At 35.3% G+C, this 24,035-nt stretch overlaps 1 protein-coding gene across 1 annotated transcript in view; it reads left to right on the forward strand.

The window, feature by feature from the left end:
- Positions 1–24,035, forward strand: part of MTF2 (metal response element binding transcription factor 2) — a 54,239-nt gene that overhangs the window by 20,029 nt on the left and 10,175 nt on the right. Inside the window, exons 2-9 of the mRNA XM_063104649.1 lie at positions 4,274–4,472; positions 4,580–4,661; positions 10,938–11,033; positions 11,270–11,370; positions 11,765–11,913; positions 14,860–14,955; positions 15,833–15,901; positions 17,080–17,203. Of these exons, the coding sequence (XP_062960719.1) occupies positions 4,274–4,472; positions 4,580–4,661; positions 10,938–11,033; positions 11,270–11,370; positions 11,765–11,913; positions 14,860–14,955; positions 15,833–15,901; positions 17,080–17,203 (916 nt within the window). The remainder of the gene's footprint in view (positions 1–4,273; positions 4,473–4,579; positions 4,662–10,937; positions 11,034–11,269; positions 11,371–11,764; positions 11,914–14,859; positions 14,956–15,832; positions 15,902–17,079; positions 17,204–24,035) is intronic.

A 24,035-nucleotide genomic window follows, 5' to 3' on the forward strand; every position in this document is an offset into this window, starting at 1 on the left:
ATTCTAAAACTGGAAAAAATTAATTTGGCTTCTAATAAAGGTCACATTGTAGAAAGGAAGGAAGTAATCAGTGACAATAATGGGGGAAAACTACATGGGGGGGACTCTTAGGGGAAAAGTGTACATAGGTATTTATCCTCCTTATGTTTGGATTGTATATTACGGATTATTGACCCTTTGTTTTCTATAAAATTTTGTACAGCAGAGAAATTTTAACAGACAATAATGCTTTTACAAATGATTTGTTTACTCATGCAGTTTTATATATGATTTCTGTTCTTCATGTTTATGTAGGTAAAAGATTGGTGTGTATTTGCCTTAAATGGGAATTAGAGTCTGTTCACTTAGAACACAATGATTATTTGTTCATACAGCCATTGTTAGAAAAAATTAACTTCTTAAATATAACTTGAACTTTATAGATTCCACATAGCCTTTCTGCCTTTTATGTTCCATGCCCTATGCAGAGCATTGAGGATACAATTGTGAATAAGAGTTAAGACAGACAATCCCTGTTTTTGGTGGAGCTTGGTGGGCAGGGTGGGTTGCAGTGGGCAGAAGACTAAATGGGGAAGACTGTGTGCATAACTTTTCTCCAGAGGTTTGGCTGTGAATGGGAGGAAAGAAATAGGGGATGTGGTGGGAAGGGAGTATAAAGAATCAAGAGAATTTTAATTGTTCTTTCGTCCTCCCCTCCCCCCCATTCTTGCAAATTTATTTATTTATTTTTTTTTGGTGTGGCTGGTGCCAGTATGGCGATCTGAACTCTTTACTTTGGTGTTATAATACCACTCACTAACCAGCTGAGCTAAACTGCCAGCCTTCCTTGCAAGTTTTTAAGCATAGCTGAATGCTAATGGGAAGGTGCCAATTGAGAGAAGATTTATTGAATGCTGGCTCTGGTTTGTAATTTTATAACCTTCTTCAAGTTATTTAATGTCTTCCAGTTTCCTCATGTAAAAAAGGATCTGTAAAATCCTCATCAGCAAAAATGTCTCCAGAGCATTGCTCTGAGTATTAAATTACCCCTGTATGTCTACCCCCTGGCATAATAAGTAGCTCATAAAGAGGGCTCAAAAATAATTCTTGACTGAGTCTGCTGAATGTTTAATGTATATGGTTGGGCACATAGTAATGTTACTCAGTAACTTTTTCCCAGAGGTTTGGCTGTGAATGGGAGGAAAAGAAGTAAGGAGGTGGTGGTGGGAGGGTGCATAAGGAATCCGGTAACTGTTATGAGGTTAGGTCTTATTGAGACACAGGAGAAGGAGGGCAGAAACACTAGGAGATGGAAAAATAAAAAATAAAAAAATGTTTGATATATAATGATCAGAGGACATATCATGCAATGGGAATAGTATAGTGGAGTGTAAGAGACTTGCCATCATCAAAAAGGGAGGGAATTTGTTGAACATAGCAGAACATATGAAACCGTCTGGGAATGTTTGCAATTTTGATTTTTGTACATTTTCCACTCTAGAATTGGAAGATTCTGGGACCTAGCACAGCCCTGCTGGCATTGTATTGAGATAATTTCTCACCCAGAATTATATTCAAGTTTTGGTTAGTTTTTTAACTTAAGGGATGTAAAATCCCTCAAGTCCACTGAACTTCAAGCTTTTAAAACAGTTTCTTGCTAATAGAATCATTTCATTTTCATACTGTGATTTGAAGGTGTTAAATTGTTTCAGGGTCTGAAGAAAGAAGGTTCTCAGCCTTGCCTTGAACATCCCTGCTGATAGAATTCATTGTGATTCATTCTCCGTTTTTGATTCTCTCTAAGTGCTCATCCTATCAAAAGTTTAAACTTTTAAAGTTTGGTACTTATGTGTCTTTTCCTCTCAGCTGACAATGGCAATAGTATATGGCAGTATATATTCCTTTATTTAGGACAGTGGTTCTCAAAATGTGACCCATGGACCCTTTTGGGGGTCTGCAAGATCAAAACTATTTTCATAATAATACTAAGATTTTTTTGCCTTTTCTACTATGTTGACATTTTCACTGATGGCACAAAAAAGAGTGTGAGATAAAACTGCTTATTTGCTTTAGCATGAATGAAGGCAGTGGCATCAATCTGTACTAGAATTCTTCATTATTGTTTAGTCACAGTAAAAAGCAAAAACACACACACACACACAAAAAACTTTATTTCACTTAAGAACGATCTTGTTGAATTTGTAAAAATTATCATTAAATGTTGACCTTGAGTTTAGGTTTTTGATGTCATGTGTGATAAAATAAGAACAGTTGTTTGAGTTGCCAGCTGATCTAGCAGTTATTTCATGGATCATCCTTTTTACTTGAAACAGTGACTGGCTTGTGTATATGGCAGGTATTTTCTTGAAGTGACAGATCTCATTTTATATTTACCTTCTTATTTACCAGTTTCGGTTTTCTTCGATTGTTCCTGCGGGTTTGAGTTAACATCTTATGTAATTTCTTTAATACAGTTTTGCTCCCGTCCATCTCCTTTGTGCTGTTATTGTCAAATATATTACTTTTGTATGTTATAGACCTAACAATACAATTATGTACGTATTGTTTTAGAGACTTGCTTTAGAGGCGATATGCATTTATATGGTCTCATAATTATGTAATGACCTTTACTGTTCTGTTTTTTGTTTGTGGATTTGAATTTCCCTCTGAGTTTTCTTGCTTTCAACTGTAAGAACTTCTTTTAGTATTTCTTGTAAGGTGACTCTGCTAATAACAAATTCATTTTTTGTTTATCTGGGAGTGTCTATTTCACCTTCATTTTTGAAAGATGGTATTGCTGGATATAAGATTCTTGGTTGTCAGTTTTTCCCTTTCAGCATTTTGAATATGTCATCTCAGTTCCTTCTTGCCTTCATTGTTTTCTGGTGAAAGTTGTGTTAATATTACTGTGAGTTCCTTGTGTGCAATGAGTTATTTTTCTCTTGCTGCTTTCAAGATTTTGCCTTTGTCTTTTCTGCATTTTTACTATGGTGTGACTGGGTGTAGATCTTTTTGCATTTATCCTACTTGGAGTTTGTTGAGCTTCTTGGATGTGTAGATTAATGTTTTTCAGCAAACTTGGAAGGTGTCAGTTGTTATTTCTTTGGATATATTGACAATATATTTCTTTCAGACTGAAACTTTGTACCCATTAAACACTAACTCCCCACTTCCCCCTCCTCCCGGCACTTGGCTACTATGATTCTACTTTCTGTCTCTATGAATTTGACTACTCTAGGTACCTTATATATATAAGTGGAATTATGGAATACTTGTCCTCTTTGTTTGGCTTATTTCACTTAGCATAATGCCTTCAAAGCTCATCCGTGTTGTAGCAAGTGACAGGATTTTCCAGAATTTGTGTATTTTTAGGTATTGAAATTAGGTATTTCTAATTCATAGATATTGAAAATTTTTTCCCCTTCCCTGATTGTTTTATTTTTACTAAAGTTTTATGCTGTTTTAGGATTATTGTCTAGTTAGTTTTACCTATCATTATATGTTTAATTAGTGAAAAATCTAAATCCCAAAAGTGAAACCAATTGCTACTTTGTTACCTTAAGAAAGTTGATGGTGGTATGCTATCCAGTTTATGGAATGACTAATATATAAGTTAATAATGCAATTTTGCAGTATATAATTTTTGGTTTTTTTGCTTAAAAAACAATGCTCTTATAATACACTTTTCATTTGAGTGTGATTTTATGAAATTTGGCCCTCAAAAATTGTTTTTTAAACTCCCAGTTTGCATATTTGAGGGTCTGTGATACTCTCCCAACAATAGAAAAGGGTCAATTCAGTAATGATTTCCTACAGAGAGGGTTTTGGCTTCCCTTCCAGTCAGTGTGAATATACCCTACTACCCCCAAAGTTGGTGGTTAGTGTGTCTTAACTGCATGTGGCTTAATCAAGAAATCAAAATTTAATTCACTTTTATTCTTTATCTAAACCCAGTCATGAGAGTCAAGTCATCCTTTGCTCATGACCGTGGCCTGCCCACCACTACTTACAGCTGTTATTTTGATGACAGCTGCCCTGAATATATTATCTTGGCGTGGTTGCTGAATCCTGGCCTTACTTAGGGTAGGCAATGTATGAATATTGAGAATTGCTATCATTTTGTTTTTAACTTGTTTGCAGAGTATTTGTGATTTGAGGTACTTGTTATATTTTCCTTCAATTTAAGATTTTTAACAAATGAAATTTTTTGATTAACATATGAAATATATCATTGGTATAGAATAAGCTCTACCTTACAGTAAGTCTTTTGTGTGGTCTTTTATTCCCTAAACAGAGACTCTACAGGGGCAGGTAATCCACTGGTCCACAAGCGGTCTCCTTTACGTCGAAACCAAAAGACCCCAACATCCTTGACCAAGCTGTCTTTACAGGATGGACATAAAACCAAAAAAACAGCATGTAAATTTGAAGAGGGTCAGGATGTCCTAGCTAGATGGTCAGATGGCTTGTTTTATCTTGGAACTATCAAAAAGGCAAGTTATCTTCTTTTGCTGTTTTTGCAGTAACTTGTAATAATCTTAAATTTAACTTTGTGTTCTTAATTTTAAGAGATCAACGTAAGTATTCCTCTGTATTGCAGATAAACATATTGAAACAGAGCTGCTTCATCATATTTGAAGACAGTTCTAAATCCTGGGTGCTCTGGAAGGACATTCAAACAGGCAGGTGCTACTGTTTCTCTTGAACATGATTTAAATGGAAATTTGATTTTCTTCCACTTGTTTTCTGATGTTGTCTGTTGAATACAATGTATCATTGACCCTTGAACAACATGGGTTTGAACTGCACAGGTCCACTTATGTGAGAATTTTTTTCAATAATTATGCATCCAGTACTGTAAATGTATTTTCGCTTTCTTACAATTTTCTTAGTAACATTTTCTTTTCTCTACCTTATTTTATTGTAAGAATACAGTATGTAATATACAAAATATGTGTTGATCTAGTGTTCATGTTATTGGTAAGGCTTCTGGTCAACAGTCGGCTATTAGCTAAGATTTTGGGGAATCAGAAGTTATATGTGGAGTTTTGAGTACTTGGGGGCGATGGGTGGCATCCGTTATCCCTGTGTTGTTCAGGGGTCAACTGTATTAAAGTAACCCTGTATCACCTTTGAGGAGAGGTTAAAATAAATCAACATATTCTTCATTGTCTCCAAGGAGTTCTAGTCTCCAAGAAGAACAAGAATACTCTCTTAGGGTAGAGGTAGACTAGAGGACAGATACATCACTGATTCACACCTATGAACTATTCTCAGGACCCTTGTACTTTGAGGAACAATTTTTAACCATTAATATTAGTAACAGTTTGGGATTCAGTTTAACTGTTATTTGCCTATATTAGTACAAAGCAGTGCAGAAAGCAAATATTTATTTATTTTTATTGAATCATAATTGATTTATACATGTTTTTGGGATTCAGTGCTGACATATGTTGATCAAATCAATATTACTAGTATGTATATTGTTACAAATTGTACTTATTCTTTATGCCCCTTGTCCAATCTCTCCCTATTCCCTTCTCCCTCGCCCCTCCCACCACTGATAACCCTAGTTTTCTTCTCTCCCTCTGAAAGAGTAATGGTTATTCTGTTGATTTGTTGCCTAGATGATCTGTCCAATGCTGAGAGGTGTGTTCAGGTCTCCCAATATTATCATAGAGCAGATGCTTCTTCTGTCACTCTGGAATGGGCTTTGTGTAGAGAGACATCCTATTCTTTTCTTTGGTCTCTGCTAGTGACTCTCTTTGTGTCAGTGCACTCCAGTGGTTGGCGGACCATCTGTGTGGTGGCTGTGTCATCTAGCCACTTTCACGGCAGGCTTGGTGGCTGTGGTGGACCACCCACATGGAGGTGATGTTTTTGGCATGCTCCTTGGTGCTGGTGGTGTGCCTGGTTGTGGGCAGGGGTGTCTGGTCCCTGGCTCCATACCTCAGGTCCGCTGGTGGGCCCCAAGGTGCTGGTGGTGTGCCTGGGCCAGAACTAATTTTTTGTCCTTTGCTTACTTCTAAAACGGGGGAAGTTCCTGTGGAGACCAGTACTTGAGCTGTGTGGTTGAGCTAAATTGCTGCTTTGCTGCTGTTTCCCTAGGGAAGACTTTTTGTGCAGCTCAGGGTTTAATGGTTGACCTTATATGTACTTTGGTTGTCCACAGACCAGGTGCACCTGGGTTGTGTAGAAACTCTGATCTGGGCCTGAATCTTTTCATCAAACTGCATCCCATGCAATTCTGCATTCACGACCAGTCTCTTCTGAGTGGTCCTGTGCTGAGTGGGAGGCAGATCGGCTGTCCATGCTGTGTCCCACTGTTCTCCTGGTGGGCCTGTCTTCCCCACCACCCGTGCTCCAAACACTTCCCATGGGATATGCCCTGCGCCAGTCCCTTGCGATGACTCACTGGCCTCTGAATGGCTCCCCTTTTTCAGCTGTTCTGGCTCCTCGTTCCTGCATGGGTCCACGGGAACCCTATTAGTGGCCTTGCTGTCCTGGGGGCCACGAAGGCCCTCTTCTTCCCTGCTGCCTCCAAGCAACTCCAGCCGAAGGGCACAGTTGTGGCTTCTGCTGGCTCCTGCTCCATGTGCTCAGCAGTTCCAGCCTTACAGTGGCCATGGCACGAAATGCTCCAAGCAGCTTTTTCTTTCTCTCATTGTGGCTTCTCCTGCCTTCATGAACTCCTTAGGTCTCTCCTCCTCTTCCCCTGTGTTCCAGCGGCCCCAGCTTGGCCGTTGTTACATTTTTATAGTTGTAAATTGGTTGATTTGTGTGAGAGAGTGATGCTGGGGACTGTCTATTCTGCCATCTTGACTGGAACTCAGCATATATTTATAGAGAGCGTACTATTTCCTGTATGATTTGAGAGATTAGGAAAACCAAACTGATTTAGAGTACTAGAAATATTCTCAAATAAGAATGGTTTAAATTTACTGTTTAAGTATGGTTTTTTATGTTTAGGTAGGAAAATGAGGCTATCTTTGTTGCAAGTAAAAATGAATACAGTTGTGCCTTGGATTGGTTATGTATGTTTCTTGTGATGATTTCCATTATTACACTATAGTTGCTGTGTGCCCTTTGAGTCTGCTAAATATAGATGTTTTTCCAGATATCTCTCAGTCAAAGAGCTTCATTTATAAAATGTATGAATCTTTGTTAAAAATCTGAGTCTTTTAGCTACTTATTAAAGCCTTGGTTTTCGGTTTTCCTTTTGCTGGGTTAGTGGGCTTTCATTAAAACCTGTGTTTTAGGTCTTCTCTTGTAGAAGAGAGACAAATTTTTTCCATAAAGCATGGATACCTTTCTAAAGTATTTAGTGATTGGGTTTTATATTTGAAATCCAAGTGCTCTTTATAGTAGGTTACTTCTGTGTTGTGTTTCTTGATTTCACTCCTAATATTTCTTAAAGAATAAGAGAAGTTTTGGTAAAGGATTTGGGATGTTCTGATTACCATCTTTGTTGTTGGAACTCAGGGTTTAGGTGGGGAACACAATAACTGTTACTGTAGTAAAGTGTTTTTCTTTACAGTTTCTGGGACTGAGTTTAAAGGACTAAAATTATGTTTGAATCTGAAATTGAGTCAGTGGAAAAAAGCATGAATCATAAGATTTAAAGGGATAGGAGGTCTCCAACAGTAATACTGAGCAGATCTTATTACCCTGCATACAGAATTATTTCTTTTCCTTAATTTGTAGACATGATTCTCTTTATAGTGGGACTGAAACATGTTAACTGCTTCCTGTTCCCCTTGGATTAACTATGTGTTGTTTTCAGCTTTCCTGTCTTTTGGAGGTTCTGTGGGTTTAGTATAGGTCTGTCTGTGTCTGTCTGTCTTTTTGTCCTCTCCATTCTTCCCTCCCTTCTTCCTTTCTTTTAAAAGTATCAGAAAAGAAGAAAACCAGTGGTATATAGAGTTATACCGTTGTTGTGTGTCTGGCTAGGCTAAGGCCTGGAATCCTCATAGCGCCACTTGTGTAGCTCTTAATCCTGTTCGTGATGCCAGTTGTGAAGCTAGGTGACCATGGCAGTTGTCGGGGTCTTTTACCTGCTGGTAGTCCTGCCGACTGGGCCGATTTTTGAGCTAGGGCTGGGGCTAGAGCTCCCAGACCCCTTAAGCCCATTCACAGACTGGGTCACAAACCCTTCATGTGCCAAGCTGGGTCACCAGACTCCTTACACGCAGGTCTATGAGCTAGGTAACTGGCCCAAATGTCCTTCGAGCCATAGGTTGTAAAGCATTGCCATTACCTGCCTGCTTCACCAAACTCCTCTCTCTCTTCTTCTCCCTCTCTCTCTCTCCTCTCTATCTCTCTCCCCTCCCCCTCTCTCTCCCCTCCCCCTCCACCCCCTCTCCCCCTCCCCCTTCTTCCCTCCCTCTCAAGAACACAAGATCAGCAATAATACTAAAAAGATACATTGGCGTGCATGTGCACTAACTCCACACACACAGTTTGCTTACAAAGAATGCTGAACCACACCCAACTGGATCCGAGGCAAGGGCCCTGACCAAACCATTCCATTTTCCAAACACTGTGAAAGTGAGGTGTCCTGTCCAATAAGTGCCTCACCCAGTATATCAGTTTAGTGGTCTGTGGTGGTTTTTCCCTCATTGGTTCCTTACAATGTCCCTAGAATTACAAAGGATCACTCCTTGGCCATTTAACTCTTTAAACACCCAGAAAGTAGCACATATGAAACCTGTAATTGCTACAGAAATGAACAAATGAATCTGCATTATGGCACGTTTCAGTGGGGAGTAGCTTTAGTAGTTTTTTTCCTTGTAAGAAACCTGCTAGTAATAGATATGTGTCAAAATAAATTAATAAATTAGAGTAATTTCATTTGTCTAGTAAGATAAGTTTACATAATAAGGAAAAATGTATAATCATGTTAATAGTCAAAGAAATATGCATTACGATAGGGAGATATATATCATGTTAAGACTATCACATAAGTTAAAAAAGGTTTTTGATTTTAACATCTAATGCTATTTTGGTTTCTATGAAATGACGTACTCCTGCATTGCTGACGGCAGTGTAAATTTCTATTTTGGTTGTTATTTAGTATTTGCATTAAATGCATAAAAAAGCTTACACTCTTTAATTTGTGCAACAGGCCCACTTCTAGCAATTTTTTCATAAGAAATAATTCAAAATTTAAAAAGCTAGATGAAAAATATTTGCTGTAGCTTTAACAGCAACAGAAAATTTGGTATTTCTAAGATGAAATGGCCAAGACTCTTTAGTCAATTGGATTTGGAGTAAGAGAGACTGTAGAAGACCACTAAGCTATATGGGAAAATTCTTATAAACTTGATAGTAAAAAAAGATATACTTGGATATCACAAATAAAGGTAATTTTCAGTTTCCTCAGGATTGTTTCTTTAGGTGAATACATGTTGTTTGTGGGATCAGCACCCACTTTTCTGAGGAACTGCCTTCCTCCTCACTAGTTCACATGGTTGTAATGGGAGTTATATCGGGCACTTACCCAAGTCTGGGGCTATCACTCCCTTTCCAGAGAATTCCAAATTTAGAGTGAGAGTTCCCAGGCTCAGGCTAGTTGTTCTCATGACTAGAGCCATAAATCCAGAAGCCGTGGGAGGCCACATCCTACCATGTGTACCACAAGGCAAACAAAGCCCAGGAGAGAGGACAAGAGAAAAAAACAGACAGCAAAAATACAAAAAAAAAAAAAAAAAAAAAAAAAGGTAACCTATATGTCCAAGAATAGAGAAGCAATGAAGTAAATTTGGTTCTTTCCACTAGATGGAATGTTATGCAGCTATTAGAAGTTATAATTTTGAAAACTGGATGTTTGAAAAATGCTTTTGGTAGAAGAATTATTACATAGTATTGATGAAAGGAAGCATCTCATGTTGGAGAGAACATGGATTCTGGCACATCTGGGTTTGAATCCTAGCCTTGAAACTTTTTAACTGAGGGTCCTTGGGTTAGTTGCTTTATCTCTCTGAGCCTCAATTCTTCTCTATACATAGAATGTTTTATCTAATAAGTTAGTTGAAGAATTAAGTAAAATAATTATGTTAAGAGCCTAACACAATGCTTGGTCCATAACACAAAATTGTAAATTTTTGTTATTGCTGGTATGTGAATGAAGTGTGTGCATTATGATTTTGACTGTATTGAGATAGGCAAGGGCTGGCCAGTTAGCTCAGTTGGTTAGATAGAGTGCAGCCTTATAACCCCAAGGTCATGGGTTCAGATCCCCATGCTGGCCAGCTGCCAAAAAAAAAAAAAAGAAATAGGCAAGAAAAGAATTTGGAAATGATAGTTGTGTTAGAGTGATAAAATCGTATTCTAAATTTTGTGTGATAATTTTTATTTTAGAATAAAAAATGTTTAAGGAAGAAATGATTTACTTGTTCAGGTAAAAAATATAATTAATAACTGTGGAACCTCCAACTTTTGTTGCAATAGGATTTTGTTAGAGTACATTATTGGGTACCGTATTTTCAGATTTCAGAAGCCAGAGGTAAAATAACTGGTGTTCAGCCTCTTTAAATTAGTAAATAAAAGGAATTGTTCTGAATCCTGAGAGAAAGGGGTCATTTACATATCTTCTTTGCCTTTTTAAATGCATATATATGGGTAGATGCGGGTTCTGGAGATTAGCTCTATTGTTTCCAAAACCTCCCCCACCCTCCCGCCCCGAGAGTGCTAATATTAGAATGAGAAATAAGGGACGCTGTCTGAGAGCAATTTAAATTATGCTCTCTGCCAAAAAGCAGATTAAATTATGAATGTAGACAGCCAGGCGTCTTAAGTTATAGGGAACAGAAAGATATCATTTTGAGTACAGTACTTTGTCTTATGAAACATTACGAGCTAGTTAACAAATGTCCATATGGGCTACACACTGAGTTATAGAAGTAGTTTTGCTTTTGGAATTCTTTATGACTCTTTAATGTGCATTTTAAATATTTCAGGAGCCACTGGAAGTGGGGAAATGGTTTGTACAATATGCCAAGAAGAGTATTCAGAAGCTCCCAATGAAATGGTTATATGTGATAAGTGTGGGCAAGGTAAACCCTGATTTCTTCTAATCTTATGGAAAATTTTTTTTATGTACTGAATGACTGTTGAAGATTAATGACTAAACATACTTTACATTGGTAATTTGAAGCTATTACCCTAAGTTTATTAATCAATTATAAATATATTAATGTAGGAAACAATAATACTAAAATGCCTTATTGAGATTTTGTTGCAGTATTTATTAATAAAATAGGATTTGCTTTATGCTTTTTTTGATATTAAGGATATCATCAGTTGTGTCACACACCTCATATTGATTCCAGTGTGATTGATTCAGATGAAAAATGGCTCTGTCGACAGTGTGTTTTTGCAACAACAACAAAGGTATCTTTTAAGTGTTTTGGGCTAAAGCCCTTGGAATTACATGGAATTATTAAGGCACTATCAATGTAATGATTTTGTACATTGTAAGTTTATTTGACATGAAATGAGCAATCAATGCAGGGTAGAAAGATGCTGGTTATTGTTTGACTAATGCTTAAGTGACTTGCAAGTATTCTTGCACTTACTTTAAGATAATGGCATTGGAATTGGGGCAATAATTTGAAAGAAGACAGCAAAATAAATAGAGATTATTATTTATCAGACAGGTTGGATATGGTACAAATTTAGGATGGAAATTTCATCAGAAGTGTCAGAGGCATTTTTAAATTATAGAATTATGTTTAAAATTTTAGCCTTCACTCTTTCAAATAATTATTTTTTTGTTTTAATGTAGAGGGGTGGTGCACTTAAGAAAGGACCAAATGCCAAAGCATTGCAAGTCATGAAGCAGACATTACCCTATAGTGTGGCAGACCTTGAGTGGGATGCAGGTCATAAAACCAATGTCCAGCAGTGTTACTGCTATTGTGGAGGCCCTGGAGAGTAAGTAAATACAGTTATTTAATGCCTTTTAAGTACTTTTTATTTGCTTACATTGTCTGTTTTTCTTATTGATTGGTGTGGGAGCAATAGTGAATTGCAAATGCACGAAAGTATCAGTAAAGAAAACTAGGGGAAAAGAAAACTTTGGTTACCATTATTTTTATACACAAAAATTGTTTTCTAGTTTTTTATCATATCCATATATTTAAAAGATCTCATTATAGGTCTGGTTATCCTAGAAATTTAAAATGAATTGTAAATATTGGTATACCTCGTAAAATAAACTATAGAGGGAAAACATTTATTGCAGTAGCCCAGTGTAAGGTCTGAAGTTTACTTAGTTTCATTTGATGTCATATTTAATGTGATTGACCATTTAGAAATAGATACATTTAACATTATTATTTGAATGGGAGAATAAGAGACAGATTTTGATAAAACAATGGAATCAAGGTGGGCCTTTTTACAAACTGATCAGAGTGTACACCTTTCACAAACTGATTAGAGAGTACACCTTACTGTTCTATGTATTCCATTTCTTATGAGTACATGTAGATAATTTTCAGAAGAAACAACCAAAAAGTTTTTAACTGAAAAAATATCCCATCCAGATACTATAGAGAGCTGCAATGGGAGTCATATCCCTAACTGAGACTTGATAACCACGATATTTAAACTTTAACCAGGATATTTGAACTTTAGTAGAAAGTGTGTGCTTGCATGTATGTACATGTGTTTTATTTCTTATTTAGTGCTCCCAGATGATTTGATAGCCACTAAACAGTTATTATCAGGGTTATCAAAAGAAACCATTTGAAGCTGACCATTCCAGTTAATTATACATCCACAATTAGAGGCTGTAGTTTTATTCATCTTCATTAAATGTTTGCTAAATAAGTGAACCAGAATTCTAAGAGTATTTAGAAATTTATCTTTAACTTCTGATCACTGGTCCTAGTTCTGCTTTTTGTAATTAAACAAATATATCTTATCTCTTTTAGGAGGTAACTCTTAAATTATATCAGGCCAGCAATTGTATTTCCCACATCCGTAACACACGTACCAATAATGTTCTCTTTTCCAGATTAAAATCTCCATTGCCGTCGAACATTCAGTATGATGCAATTTCAAACCTCTGTCTTTGTTGCTGTGCAGTTTTTTAAAGTTACTCTTGATATATGGCATCATGATTATAAAATGCAGTTTCCAGAAATAGTCTGACAGAATATAATGAGTTAATGGGCTGTTAGAGTCCTGGACATTATTAGACTTCTATTGTTGGAAAGAGAGATTATATTACCTCTTTTTGGTTGTCTCATCATATTCTCTTGGCTCATGTTGGGCTTGTACTAACAATTTTAGTTCTTTTTTTCGTATAAGCTGATATTAGGCCAAATTGAGCACCATGTACTACATTATTATTTTTTTTTTAACATTAGTGAATAACTTTACATGTAACTCTATTTAAATTGTAGTTAATGGTTTCTTTTATCTTTCTTCCTTATCAGTCTCTGTGCTTCTCCTAAGACAGGGATGCAGTATAAGAGAATGCAGGACATATAAGGTGTTCAGTGATGAAAATGAATATGTAAATGAATGAATGTTTAGTTCTTCATTCTTTTTTTTTTTTTTTTTTTGTGACCGGTAAGGGGATCGTAACCCTTGGCTTGGTGTTGCCCGCACCGGTCATCCCTATATAGGATCCGAACCGGGGGCTTCGGCGTGCTGCTGTGCTCCCAGCGCTGCACTCTCCCGAGTGAGCCACGGGGCCGGCCCTAGTTCTTCATTCTACCTCATCTCTGATCTTACGGAATTTTTGTTTATGGTTGAACATTTTTACAACCCTTTTCAGTTTTTGGTCACCTGCACACCTAAGAAACATTCTGTTTTTTAAAATCATTTATAAGAGAGATACAATGAACAGACCTAGAGATTGGTCCTTCTCATTTACTCATTTAATCCTAGCATTTAGTTTAAAGCATTATTCAAAATAAGTAGAAGTCATCATAGACATTATTCTATGAACCAGATCATTCATTGTCTTCTAAGCATCACAAGATGAGAACTGTGTCTGTTATAGCTACTCACTCTAGTAGCTTCAGCACCTAGCAGAGTACCTGGAATGTAGTTAGTATTCCCTAGTCATTTGGTGAATGAATGACCTGACTTAATAGCAGTTTTCTTGGCTTTGTCTATGTAAGTAGGCTTACAGTTAGTGTGGGCTCACTTGTTGAAAGAAAAGATATTTGGAAATACGCTTTATTGTTTTCAAATAAGGATATGAATTGTATCAAAACAATGTACTAACTGAAAACAGGATATCCTTAAAATGACGATTGTTTTAGTATCTTCAGCTATCTGAAACAGATCTGTAGACATGGAAGCTGAAATGGAACCAAACCTGTGACAAAGCCTTTATACCTGGTAGAGTCTTAGATTAGATTTATAATTATGTTAACCAAATTTATTAATTTGGTATGCTCCTTTCCTTTTCATTATAATGGACAAGAATAATAAAAACACAGTGAAGATATAAAATGGAATGTTCATAATCTGAAAGCTACCTAAAGCTAGCATTTTGTATTTGGGGCAGATGGTCAGTCTTCTGAGTTTGACCACTACTAGGGTGTATAGAGAATTGACGTGAAAAAAAATCCCATGCTGGTGCTTTGAGAGAGATTCCTTTACTAGTGTAGGAGCCAGACACTGTTGACTACTAGCTGTATCTTTCAAGAACTTATAAATTCCCATGAATAAAAAAGAGGGAAAAAATGGTCACTATTACAAACCTTTTTGGGAAAGAAAAAATTTAACACTAAGTATAGTAGAAATGTTATACTTTAATCAGACCTATTCTGGATAATGCCATTTTGTTCTTTTTTAAAAATGAATCTTTTACCTTATCAAAAAGTAATTTTAATCTTAACGTTTTTCTTAATCTTCTAGCTGGTATTTAAAGATGCTACAGTGCTGCAAATGTAAGCAGTGGTTTCATGAGGCTTGTGTGCAATGCCTTCAAAAGCCAATGCTATTTGGAGACAGGTGAGAAGGGCATTTGAACTTGACTAATTTTTTGGCTTTTTAATTGTGGTTATGTTTGTGATTTCAAATTTCTAAAAATGGTTTTAACAGCGATTTGTAAATGCTCACTTTTGAGGGAAAATATTGAATAACGTACTTAAAATACACATAATTTTTTTGATTTTGGATATTATTCCAGAAAGGTTTTAAGTATTATTAGTGATTATGTTTGTTTCTATTGACTCACAGTGTTCTAAACTATTCTCAGTGGTTGGTACCTTCCTGTATAGAACCTCAAAGGTATCAAATTGGAAAAGACCCTAAGACTTATTACAGATATAATTTATAACATAGATATAGAGAATTTCTAAAAGCAGATTTAATGTGCTTTCTATATTAGGGTAATATGGAATAGCAGAGTGAGCTCTAAGAAAAATTAAAGATAGACTACTAAATTTGGCATCAAAAACCCGGGTTTAAATCTTCACTTATGCCACTTACTATCTTTCTGACCTTAGGAAGGTCAGTTTGCCTTTTTTGGACTTATCTTGCCAGGTTATTTTGATCATTCAGTGAAATGATGTATATGGGGGTGGCCATCACAATTCCTGGCATGCATAAGCCATTAGTATATTATGGGTGCATATGAATCTGTATGTGAACTTGGAAAGTCTCTAATGGTTAAAGAAATTGTTTCTTTGCTCCAGATGAACTATTTCATTATTTGCTGCTATTGGAAAAGAAATTCCTTCAATCCCAGACAGTGTCATAACTCAAATTGAGTATTAGTACTTGTATCAACTGGAGGATATTCACTTGTTGCATATTAACTATAATTGTTAAATAATTGATATATACCCTTGATTACTCAGTGTGAAACTTTTCCTTTTTTCTTTAGGTTTTATACATTTATTTGCTCTGTCTGCAGTTCTGGACCAGAATACCTCAAACGTCTACCATTACAGTGGTAAGCATAGACGTTTCTGTTAAGAAAAAAAAAAAAAAAAAAAAAAAAGAGCCGTACTCTTAAACCTACAAGATGAAACTTTCTTTTTACATTTACTTGGCTTAAATAAAAATTTGTTCTTCTTTATTCCTGGCTTTATTTCTTTTATTTATCCTCAAGCCTGCTATCATCTTCACCAAGGATTATCCACTTTTATTCATTGTTGAAAGGCATAAATGTAGCTTTTAGATATCTTTTAGACCTTGAAAATTCATATTTATGTTTCTAGTTCTTAGGGGACGTCAGAATAGCGTATGGTAGAAGAGAGATAGGTGTAACAAATATGCCAATTTCTGCTTCAGTGTAGTAATTCTTGTGTGTGGGAAGTGTGATGAATTTTGGAGATTTACTAATAAAATGCATATAGTAATTACCTACAAATTTTTGTTGTCTTTTGCATATCTTTGTTGTGTTTTGCCTAACAGATAATATTTAACTCATGAATGAGATAAAATAAAGTCTGATAAAATATGGTATATTCTATAGCTTATATGTAGTAGTGAGAACACAAAAGTGTTTTTTTGTTTGTTTTGGTTTTTGGTGGCTGGCTGGTATGGGGATCTGAGCCCTTGACCTTGGTGTTAAAAGGTGGCACTCTAACCAACTGAGCTAACTTGCCCCAAAACAAAAAAATCTTGATTGCAAGTTATTTTTTCTTACAGTCAGATCCTCATTGAATGCATTTTAAGAAGCAATTCAAGGGCCAGCCCGTGGCTTGCTTGGGAGAGTGTGGTGCTGATAACACCAAGGCCACGGGTTCGGGTCCCTATGTGGGATGGCCGGTTAGCTCAATTGGGAGAGCATGGTGCTGACAACACCAAATCAAGGGTTAAGATACCCTTACCGGTCATCTTTTTTTTCTTTTCTTTTCTTTTTCTTTCTTTTTTTTTTTTAAAGCAATTCAAGTATCTTTTAGTTTGTAGTTACTGTTCAGGATAAGTAAATTTAAGTCAATATTGTCCAATTATTTTCATGTGTAGTGATTTATTGTATTGTGAATATGACTTACAATATTGACCTTTATCCACCGAAATGCTTCACATTGGATTTTTGATTACTGGTTTTATAAAGAAATTATGATTTCTTAACAATAACTAAAAACATTGTTGTCATATATTTTGATTATTTTTGGATTCCAGGGTAGATATAGCACACCTATGCCTTTACAACCTAAGTGTTATTCACAAGAAGAAATACTTTGATTCTGAACTTGAGCTTATGACATACATTAATGAAAACTGGGATAGATTGCACCCCGGAGAGGTAGGTGGTCTTAGAGCTAACTTCATTAGCGACTTCATGTCTTTTTTTGTTTTGTTTGCTTTTAAATGACTAAGACACATATATAAGTCAGACAGCTAAAGTAGAATTTTATTTTCAGTTCTGGGTAGAACAGACTTTGCTGAGAGTATAGGACCAGCCCTCTCATCTTCCTATGTTTGTTGCCTGTTGACTCTGGAAAATTGTAGAAGTACATTCATTATTTGATTCTTCCATTTTCTGAAATGAGAATCATTGCAGTTAAGGATAGAAGGGAGGGAAAAATCCTTAGTATTGGGTATCTTACTACTCATGATTCCAGCTCCTTTTCTTCTAAGTTTTCTATAAACTTAGAGATGTAACCAACATTCTTCTTTCATCTCTTATTGGTATTCCCTTATATATCTCTCATTTCCAGGAATGGTGGAATCCAGTAATAGTGTTAGAATAATGATTTATAGAGTGAAGCTACCTGAGTTGGAGATTATCCCCCCTTATTCTGACATCTCATTTTATTTCTCATTTGCAAAGTATAACCACCTATACTGGTTTACAAAGAATCTTTTTAAAAGGAATATAAAAATAATGCATGTTCATTGAAGATTTTAAAACTAGAATAGCACAAAGAGGAAAGTATCTAGAATAAGTTTAATAGTTACCTTATCTCTAGCATTTATTTAAAATGATTAAAACATATTAATTACTCTTTAGTTAAAACTAAAAAATTTATTTTATAATATATGAAATTAGATGTGTGTATTTTAGTCATGCATTTTTTGAGGTAGAAATTGTGCACACTTATTTGAAATTTAAGAATTTCTGCATTAGTAGCTTTTAGACATGGAGTTTATAAGGTTCATATCAAATAGGATGTCAAGGGTTTTGTTTTTTTGGGTTTTATGGGGCATCGGGGAGAGAATAATGTACATTTATTTAGTTGGTAGATCAGCTGCAGAAAATAAAACGTGCAGGATGTTGAGTTTTAAAATGTAGGATACTGAAATTTAATTGACATAGATGTTTGAGTGTTAGGTATTGGACTATAATACTAATTCTTGTTAAGTTTTCTGTTAAATGCTTCTTATTTTAGATGGAGTTTGAGAAGGTGACTGACTTATAAATTTGATGAATTTAATTAATAAACTGATTAGTAATAAGAGAAAAAAATAAGGGTAAAACACTAGTAGTAACTATAGTGTTCTTTATGTTCATCTTAATATTTAATACTCTAATGCATTCATTTTAAAATTCTTTCTAGCCATGATTTTTTCAGCACTTCATATGCAGATGCATCTGTATACCTGTTAGTACATTTTATGTTTTCACATGATGAGATTCTGCAGTAGTTACTTGATGTAGATAGTGGGTATACATATAAAAATTCAAGTTATATTTATTTTAATGTTTAAATTTTAATGCTTAGATTTTATTTAAGAAGCTGAAAATATAAAACAATAAAAATCAGTGCTAGTCTGTTTTTTAAGAGAAGAGTTCGGTTTATGAATTTCAGGTATCTCAGCTCTGACTGAACTTTTGGTACATATTAGAAAAAATTTACTTCAGTAATAGATAATGTTTTCATTTTCTGTAGCCTATGAGGTAAAGTCCTAAAAATAAGAAAAAGTTTTAAAGAAGTGTTTCCATTTCTTTGAGCCATCAAAATTATTAGAACAAGTGACTTCTAATCATTTCTCATTGCTCTTTCTCTGCATTAAAATAAAAACATTCAGGCTTCTTAGTCATATTATTTGCAGACTCAGAGTTCAAGTTTTTAATTCTCCGTGTTAATCTTTTATCATTATATTGTCATTATAATTGAATTTTAGGGTGAGATTTTAAAAATAAGAGGATCATAAAGTTTATGCCAGTCTGTGATGTTTATTCAGTGTTTTTCATTTAGTTTACTTTTACATGTTTTTGGTGATAGATACAAAGATGTGAAACAAACATAATACAAATAATGGATCATTCTAAATTATTTGAATTAAAAATTCTTGGTTAACTGAAATTTTATTGCAAATTTAATCTTGTTATTAATTCAAATTTAGGTTTACAAAAACAAAATTTTGTTTATATGTTTGCTCAGAATCTTTCTAAAAATGCTGTTAATTAATTGAGAAACATGGGAAATAGTTAACCCTCAGCATTCCTCCATGGGGCACTGGTTCCAGGACACCCCCTTCCCCCACCAATACCAAAATCTGAGGATGCACAAGTCCTATATAAAATGGTTTAGTAAGAGGGTACTTCAAAAAGTTCATGGAAAAGTGGAATTAAAAGATAATGCAAATCTTTCCATTAACTTTTTCTTTTCTTTTTTTTTTTTTTTTTTGTCTTTTTCATGACCAGCACTCAGTCAGTGAGTGCACCAGCCATTCCTATATAGGATCCGAACCCGTGGTGGGAGCGTTGCCGCGCTCCCCAGCGCCGCACTCTCCTGAGTGCGCCACGGGCTCGGCCCTCCATTAACTTTTTCAAGACTTCTTGTGTTTGTGTATAATATACGCACATCCTCCTGGTAATTTAAATTATCTCTAGATTACTTATAATACCTAATACAGTGCTTACGCATCACTTTATTTGCATTGATTCAATGTAGTAAGTACTCAGTGTGTGGCAAATTCAAGTTTTGCTTTTTGGAACTTTTTTTTTTTTTAAACTATTTTTGATCTTTGGTTGAATCCACAGATGTGGAACACGTGGATACGGAGGGCTGGCTGTATTTATATTTTATAATTGAGTACCATGGAGTACTCAAGAGTCATTTTAAACATATTCCTGTTACAAATAACATAGAATAAATGATGTAAGCACTTGCTCTAGAAATTTCGCCTCAAAAAATGAAATAAAACATAATAGTTGTGATTTTACTTTCTCTTAAATGTGGAGTTTCCTCCCTTTCCCTGCTCAGGTAGAAGTAAAAAAGCTTGTGATGATGTGAGAAGTTGATTGAGATATTATGCTTAGGAATATATATGTTGCACACCTAGTCACAGGGAGGCACTTATCCATATTTACCATTCCTGATGAGCTTTCAGTTATAACAATTTTATATATGATGACACTGGCTAAACTTGAATAGTACTTGTATGTTATTTTAGAAACCTACATATTTGCATTTGTAATTACTTGCTGTGGATCTTATATTGAATCAGTGGTATTCTGTTTCCTGTATCGTGTGTGTTTTTTTTTGTTTGTTTTGGATTGTCATAAAGGAAGTACTGTGACCTTTTTTATTTTAACGACTTTTTTTAGAGCAGGATTAGATTCACAGCAAAATTGAGGGGAGGGTACAGGGATAGCTCATTTTACTCTCGTCTCCCACACATGCATAACCTCCCCCATTGTCAACATCCCCCATCAGAGCAGTACATTAGTTAAATTGATGAACCTACGTTGACGTATCACTATCATCAAAAGCTGTGACTTCTTTTAATAATAAAGAAGTTTTAAAAATATTAAACTTTGGCAGATAATATCCGTCATACTGAAAAGCAAATTTTACATTCATGTATCATAAATATCTTTCTTAGTTCCTTATTATATAGTATTCCTGTGAAGAAAAGCTAAAAATTTAAAACCACATTAAAAAATAATGATAGTTTTGTGTCATGTTTCCTCATATGGTTTTTGTTTATCTTTGTGATTTGGTGCCTTAATGATTAACATATAGACTGAATGTAGCTGCTTGAGGAATTACGTTTTGAAATATTTTCTTTGAGATAGTAAAAATACTTAATATAAGGTTTGAGACTGCAAGTTTTTTCTTGCAGGTTTCTTCAGGTTTTTATTTAAAATGAAGTGTCACTTTTGTACCAGATTGCTTTGGGGAGTGAGATATTAATACGTGTGGGAATCTGCCCATTGTCATTTGTTTTTGATTCCTAATGTGATTTGAAGTCTTAGTTCTGTGACAGCCTACTTTTCTGTTAACTGTGGTCTTAGATTTAAAAACCCTAAGGTTGATAGCAGAAGAATGTATTGAGTACTTTTCAGGGAGGTAGGGAGAAAAGCATGGATGAAACTTAGTAAAAAGTACTATGGTGGAAATGATATTTTGGGTGGAGAAAAATGTAGTATAATAGAGATGGTGTACTACTTTTAGGTGAAAAGTATAAGAATTCTGATTAACAACAATACTTGGGGTCTTGAGTGTTATATATTAGCTTACAGTGTATAGGTTGGCAAGTAAATTACTTAAGCTGTTGGCATACTTAAAACCATGTGGTGTGAAACTCAGTATTGGTAATTGAAGGGTGTATTTTTATTCTAGGGAAGAATTATACTATAAATAACAGCATTTATGTCTGTACAGAAATATATACACCTGAAAGTAAATATGTATCGTGAGGTTACTGTCTGGAGAGGGAAGAGCTAAAAGGATTATTCTGTTGAAGATTGTATGTTCGTTATAAGATTGTATTATAAAACTGGATGATTTATAAAGAAAATGAAATTTATTGCTTACAATATCTGAGGCTAGGAAGTCCGAAGTCCATCTGGTGATGGCAACAGTGACCCAGGGGTCTTGCATTGCAAGCTGGTGGAAGCAGAGAGAGGAGAGACAGACTCTCCTCTTCTTTTAAAGCCCTCAGAACCATGCCCTTGACCACCATTTTTAATCCATTCAGTACTGCATGATCCTACAATTCAATCACCTCTTCAAGGTTCTACCTTTCAATTACCGTAATAGGATTTCCCACCCTATTAACAGTCACAGTGGGGTCTAAGTTTCTAATACATAAAAATTCAAGCTTCAGAGAGTTTTGGGGGAACACAGTTCAATCCACTACAAAGACATAAACCTTATGATCAGATAGAAGGCCTCGAATGATATGATGTTATCCTTTTTTTTTTTTTTTTAAAAAGATGACAAGTAAGGGGATCTTAACCCTTGACTTGGTATTGTCAGCACCATGCTCACCCGTTGAGTAACCAGCCATCCCTATATGGGATCCGATCCCTGGCCTTGGTGTTATCAGCATCACACGCTCCCGGGTGAGCCACGGGGAGCCCCGCCCCCCATATGATGTTATTCTAATTACAGATTACCTGATTTACACTGTAATGGTTGTCCTTTTAGTTTAAAACATAGAAAGGGAGCCCTTGACCCCTTTAAGTGAGTTAAGATATACAATTCTATGCAGAATAATCATGGAATGCTGAAGGAACTTGCAGATAAATTTCTGAGAAACCACACAGAATAAGTACCAAAAGAAAGGCGAATTCATTGTGATTTTCAAAAAGCAAAAAGGAATGGATTTTAGAAATTAGGAAGTCAGTTTTGTTGCTGCTTGTCAGGAAAATCGTAGAGCAGATTTTTCAGATACATGGTTTGTGAAGATTTAAAAAGCAAGCAATAAAGAAAGTCATGTTAACCCTGTTTTTTTTTTTTTTTTTTTAAAGATGACCAATAAGGGGATCTTAACCCTTGACTTGGTGTTGTCAGCACCACACTCTCCCAAGTGAGCTACAGGCTGGCACTACCCTGGTTTCATTTTTGATATGGGTAGGAACACTAGTTTGTCAAGTGCTGTGGGCATGGTGTAGATATAGTATAACTTGATTTCAGATAAGATATTGAAAAATTAACTGATTAAAGTAAAAATTAAGTGGATTTGTAACTAATTAAAATATTAACAAAGTCAATGGCTCGGAAACTTTCTTGAGAAGACTTTAATGGAGGGCCACAGAGTTCTGTCTTTGTCTCTACCCTCAATACAAGAAAGATGACAGAATCAAGAGTAACGATCATCTGGAACATTGAGCTGAAAACAAAATTAAGAGTTATAAACTGCTTTTAGGCATAAATACAAACAGGCATGTGATAGGGGAACTTAATTTGATGGCAGTTTATCTGATAAGATTTCAGAGTTGGGGTGATAAGGTGGGGATCCAGAAGGGGACAGAATTAGCCAAAATCTTAATATGAAATAATTATGAGATATAGCTGTTAAAAACTTTAGCCTAATTTTGTAGTTAGACATGAAATCTGCTTTCAAATATTTAAAAAGCTGTCTTGTGAAAGAGTGAATAGAAGAGTTCCAGGGAGGAAGGCTTTTCCGACCTATGGAATGGGCTTCATCTCTAGATGCCTCATCAGCTTTTATCAGTGGTAGTAATTAATCCAATGTTGAATAACTATGCACTATAAAAAAGATTGCAAAACTGGTGGAAGGTTGAATCTAGGGTCTCTTTCAAGCTTTAAAGTCTGATTCCATTATTTCTCTTTTAATAGCAATTCTCTATCATTGGACACTTCAGAAATTACAATAGGAAGAGGTGATATGGCATAGAGTCATGAGCACCTAACTGTCCTATTTCATACATTTTTAAGCATCCAACACATTGGTACAAAGTGGGCTCTCAGTGAATGCTGGGTGATGAATGGACTTATGGTCACTTGGGTTCAGGTTCTAGCTCTCTCACAGGCTAGCCAGGTGAATTTGAGCAGCTTATTTAACCTTTATATTTGTTGACTTATCTGTAAAAATAGAGTTGCAGTAAATGACTTATAAGCCTCTTCTAGCCTACAACATTTCTGTTTGGTAGATTTGTTTGCGCACTCATTTAAAACAGTTCTGAGGCTTGGGAGTTTCAACTGGTAAAGAATATGAATGGTTATAATTTTGAAAGTCAACTGTGATATTTTGGAGGCTTTTTAAAATAAGTCTTTGTGGTTTTAATTCAGAATGTGGTTTTAATTTTATAATTTAGAAATTTTTGCTAATGGGCCTTTAACTTTGAAGAAGTCCTTTAACTTTGAAGAAGAGGCAGAAAGGCCTGGGAGAAAGGCCTACTGGAACAAAATAGAATATTTTCTAGAATTGAATAT

This window comes from Cynocephalus volans, chromosome 8 (genome assembly GCF_027409185.1).
Source record: "Cynocephalus volans isolate mCynVol1 chromosome 8, mCynVol1.pri, whole genome shotgun sequence".
Classification (NCBI taxonomy): Eukaryota; Metazoa; Chordata; class Mammalia; order Dermoptera; family Cynocephalidae; genus Cynocephalus; species Cynocephalus volans.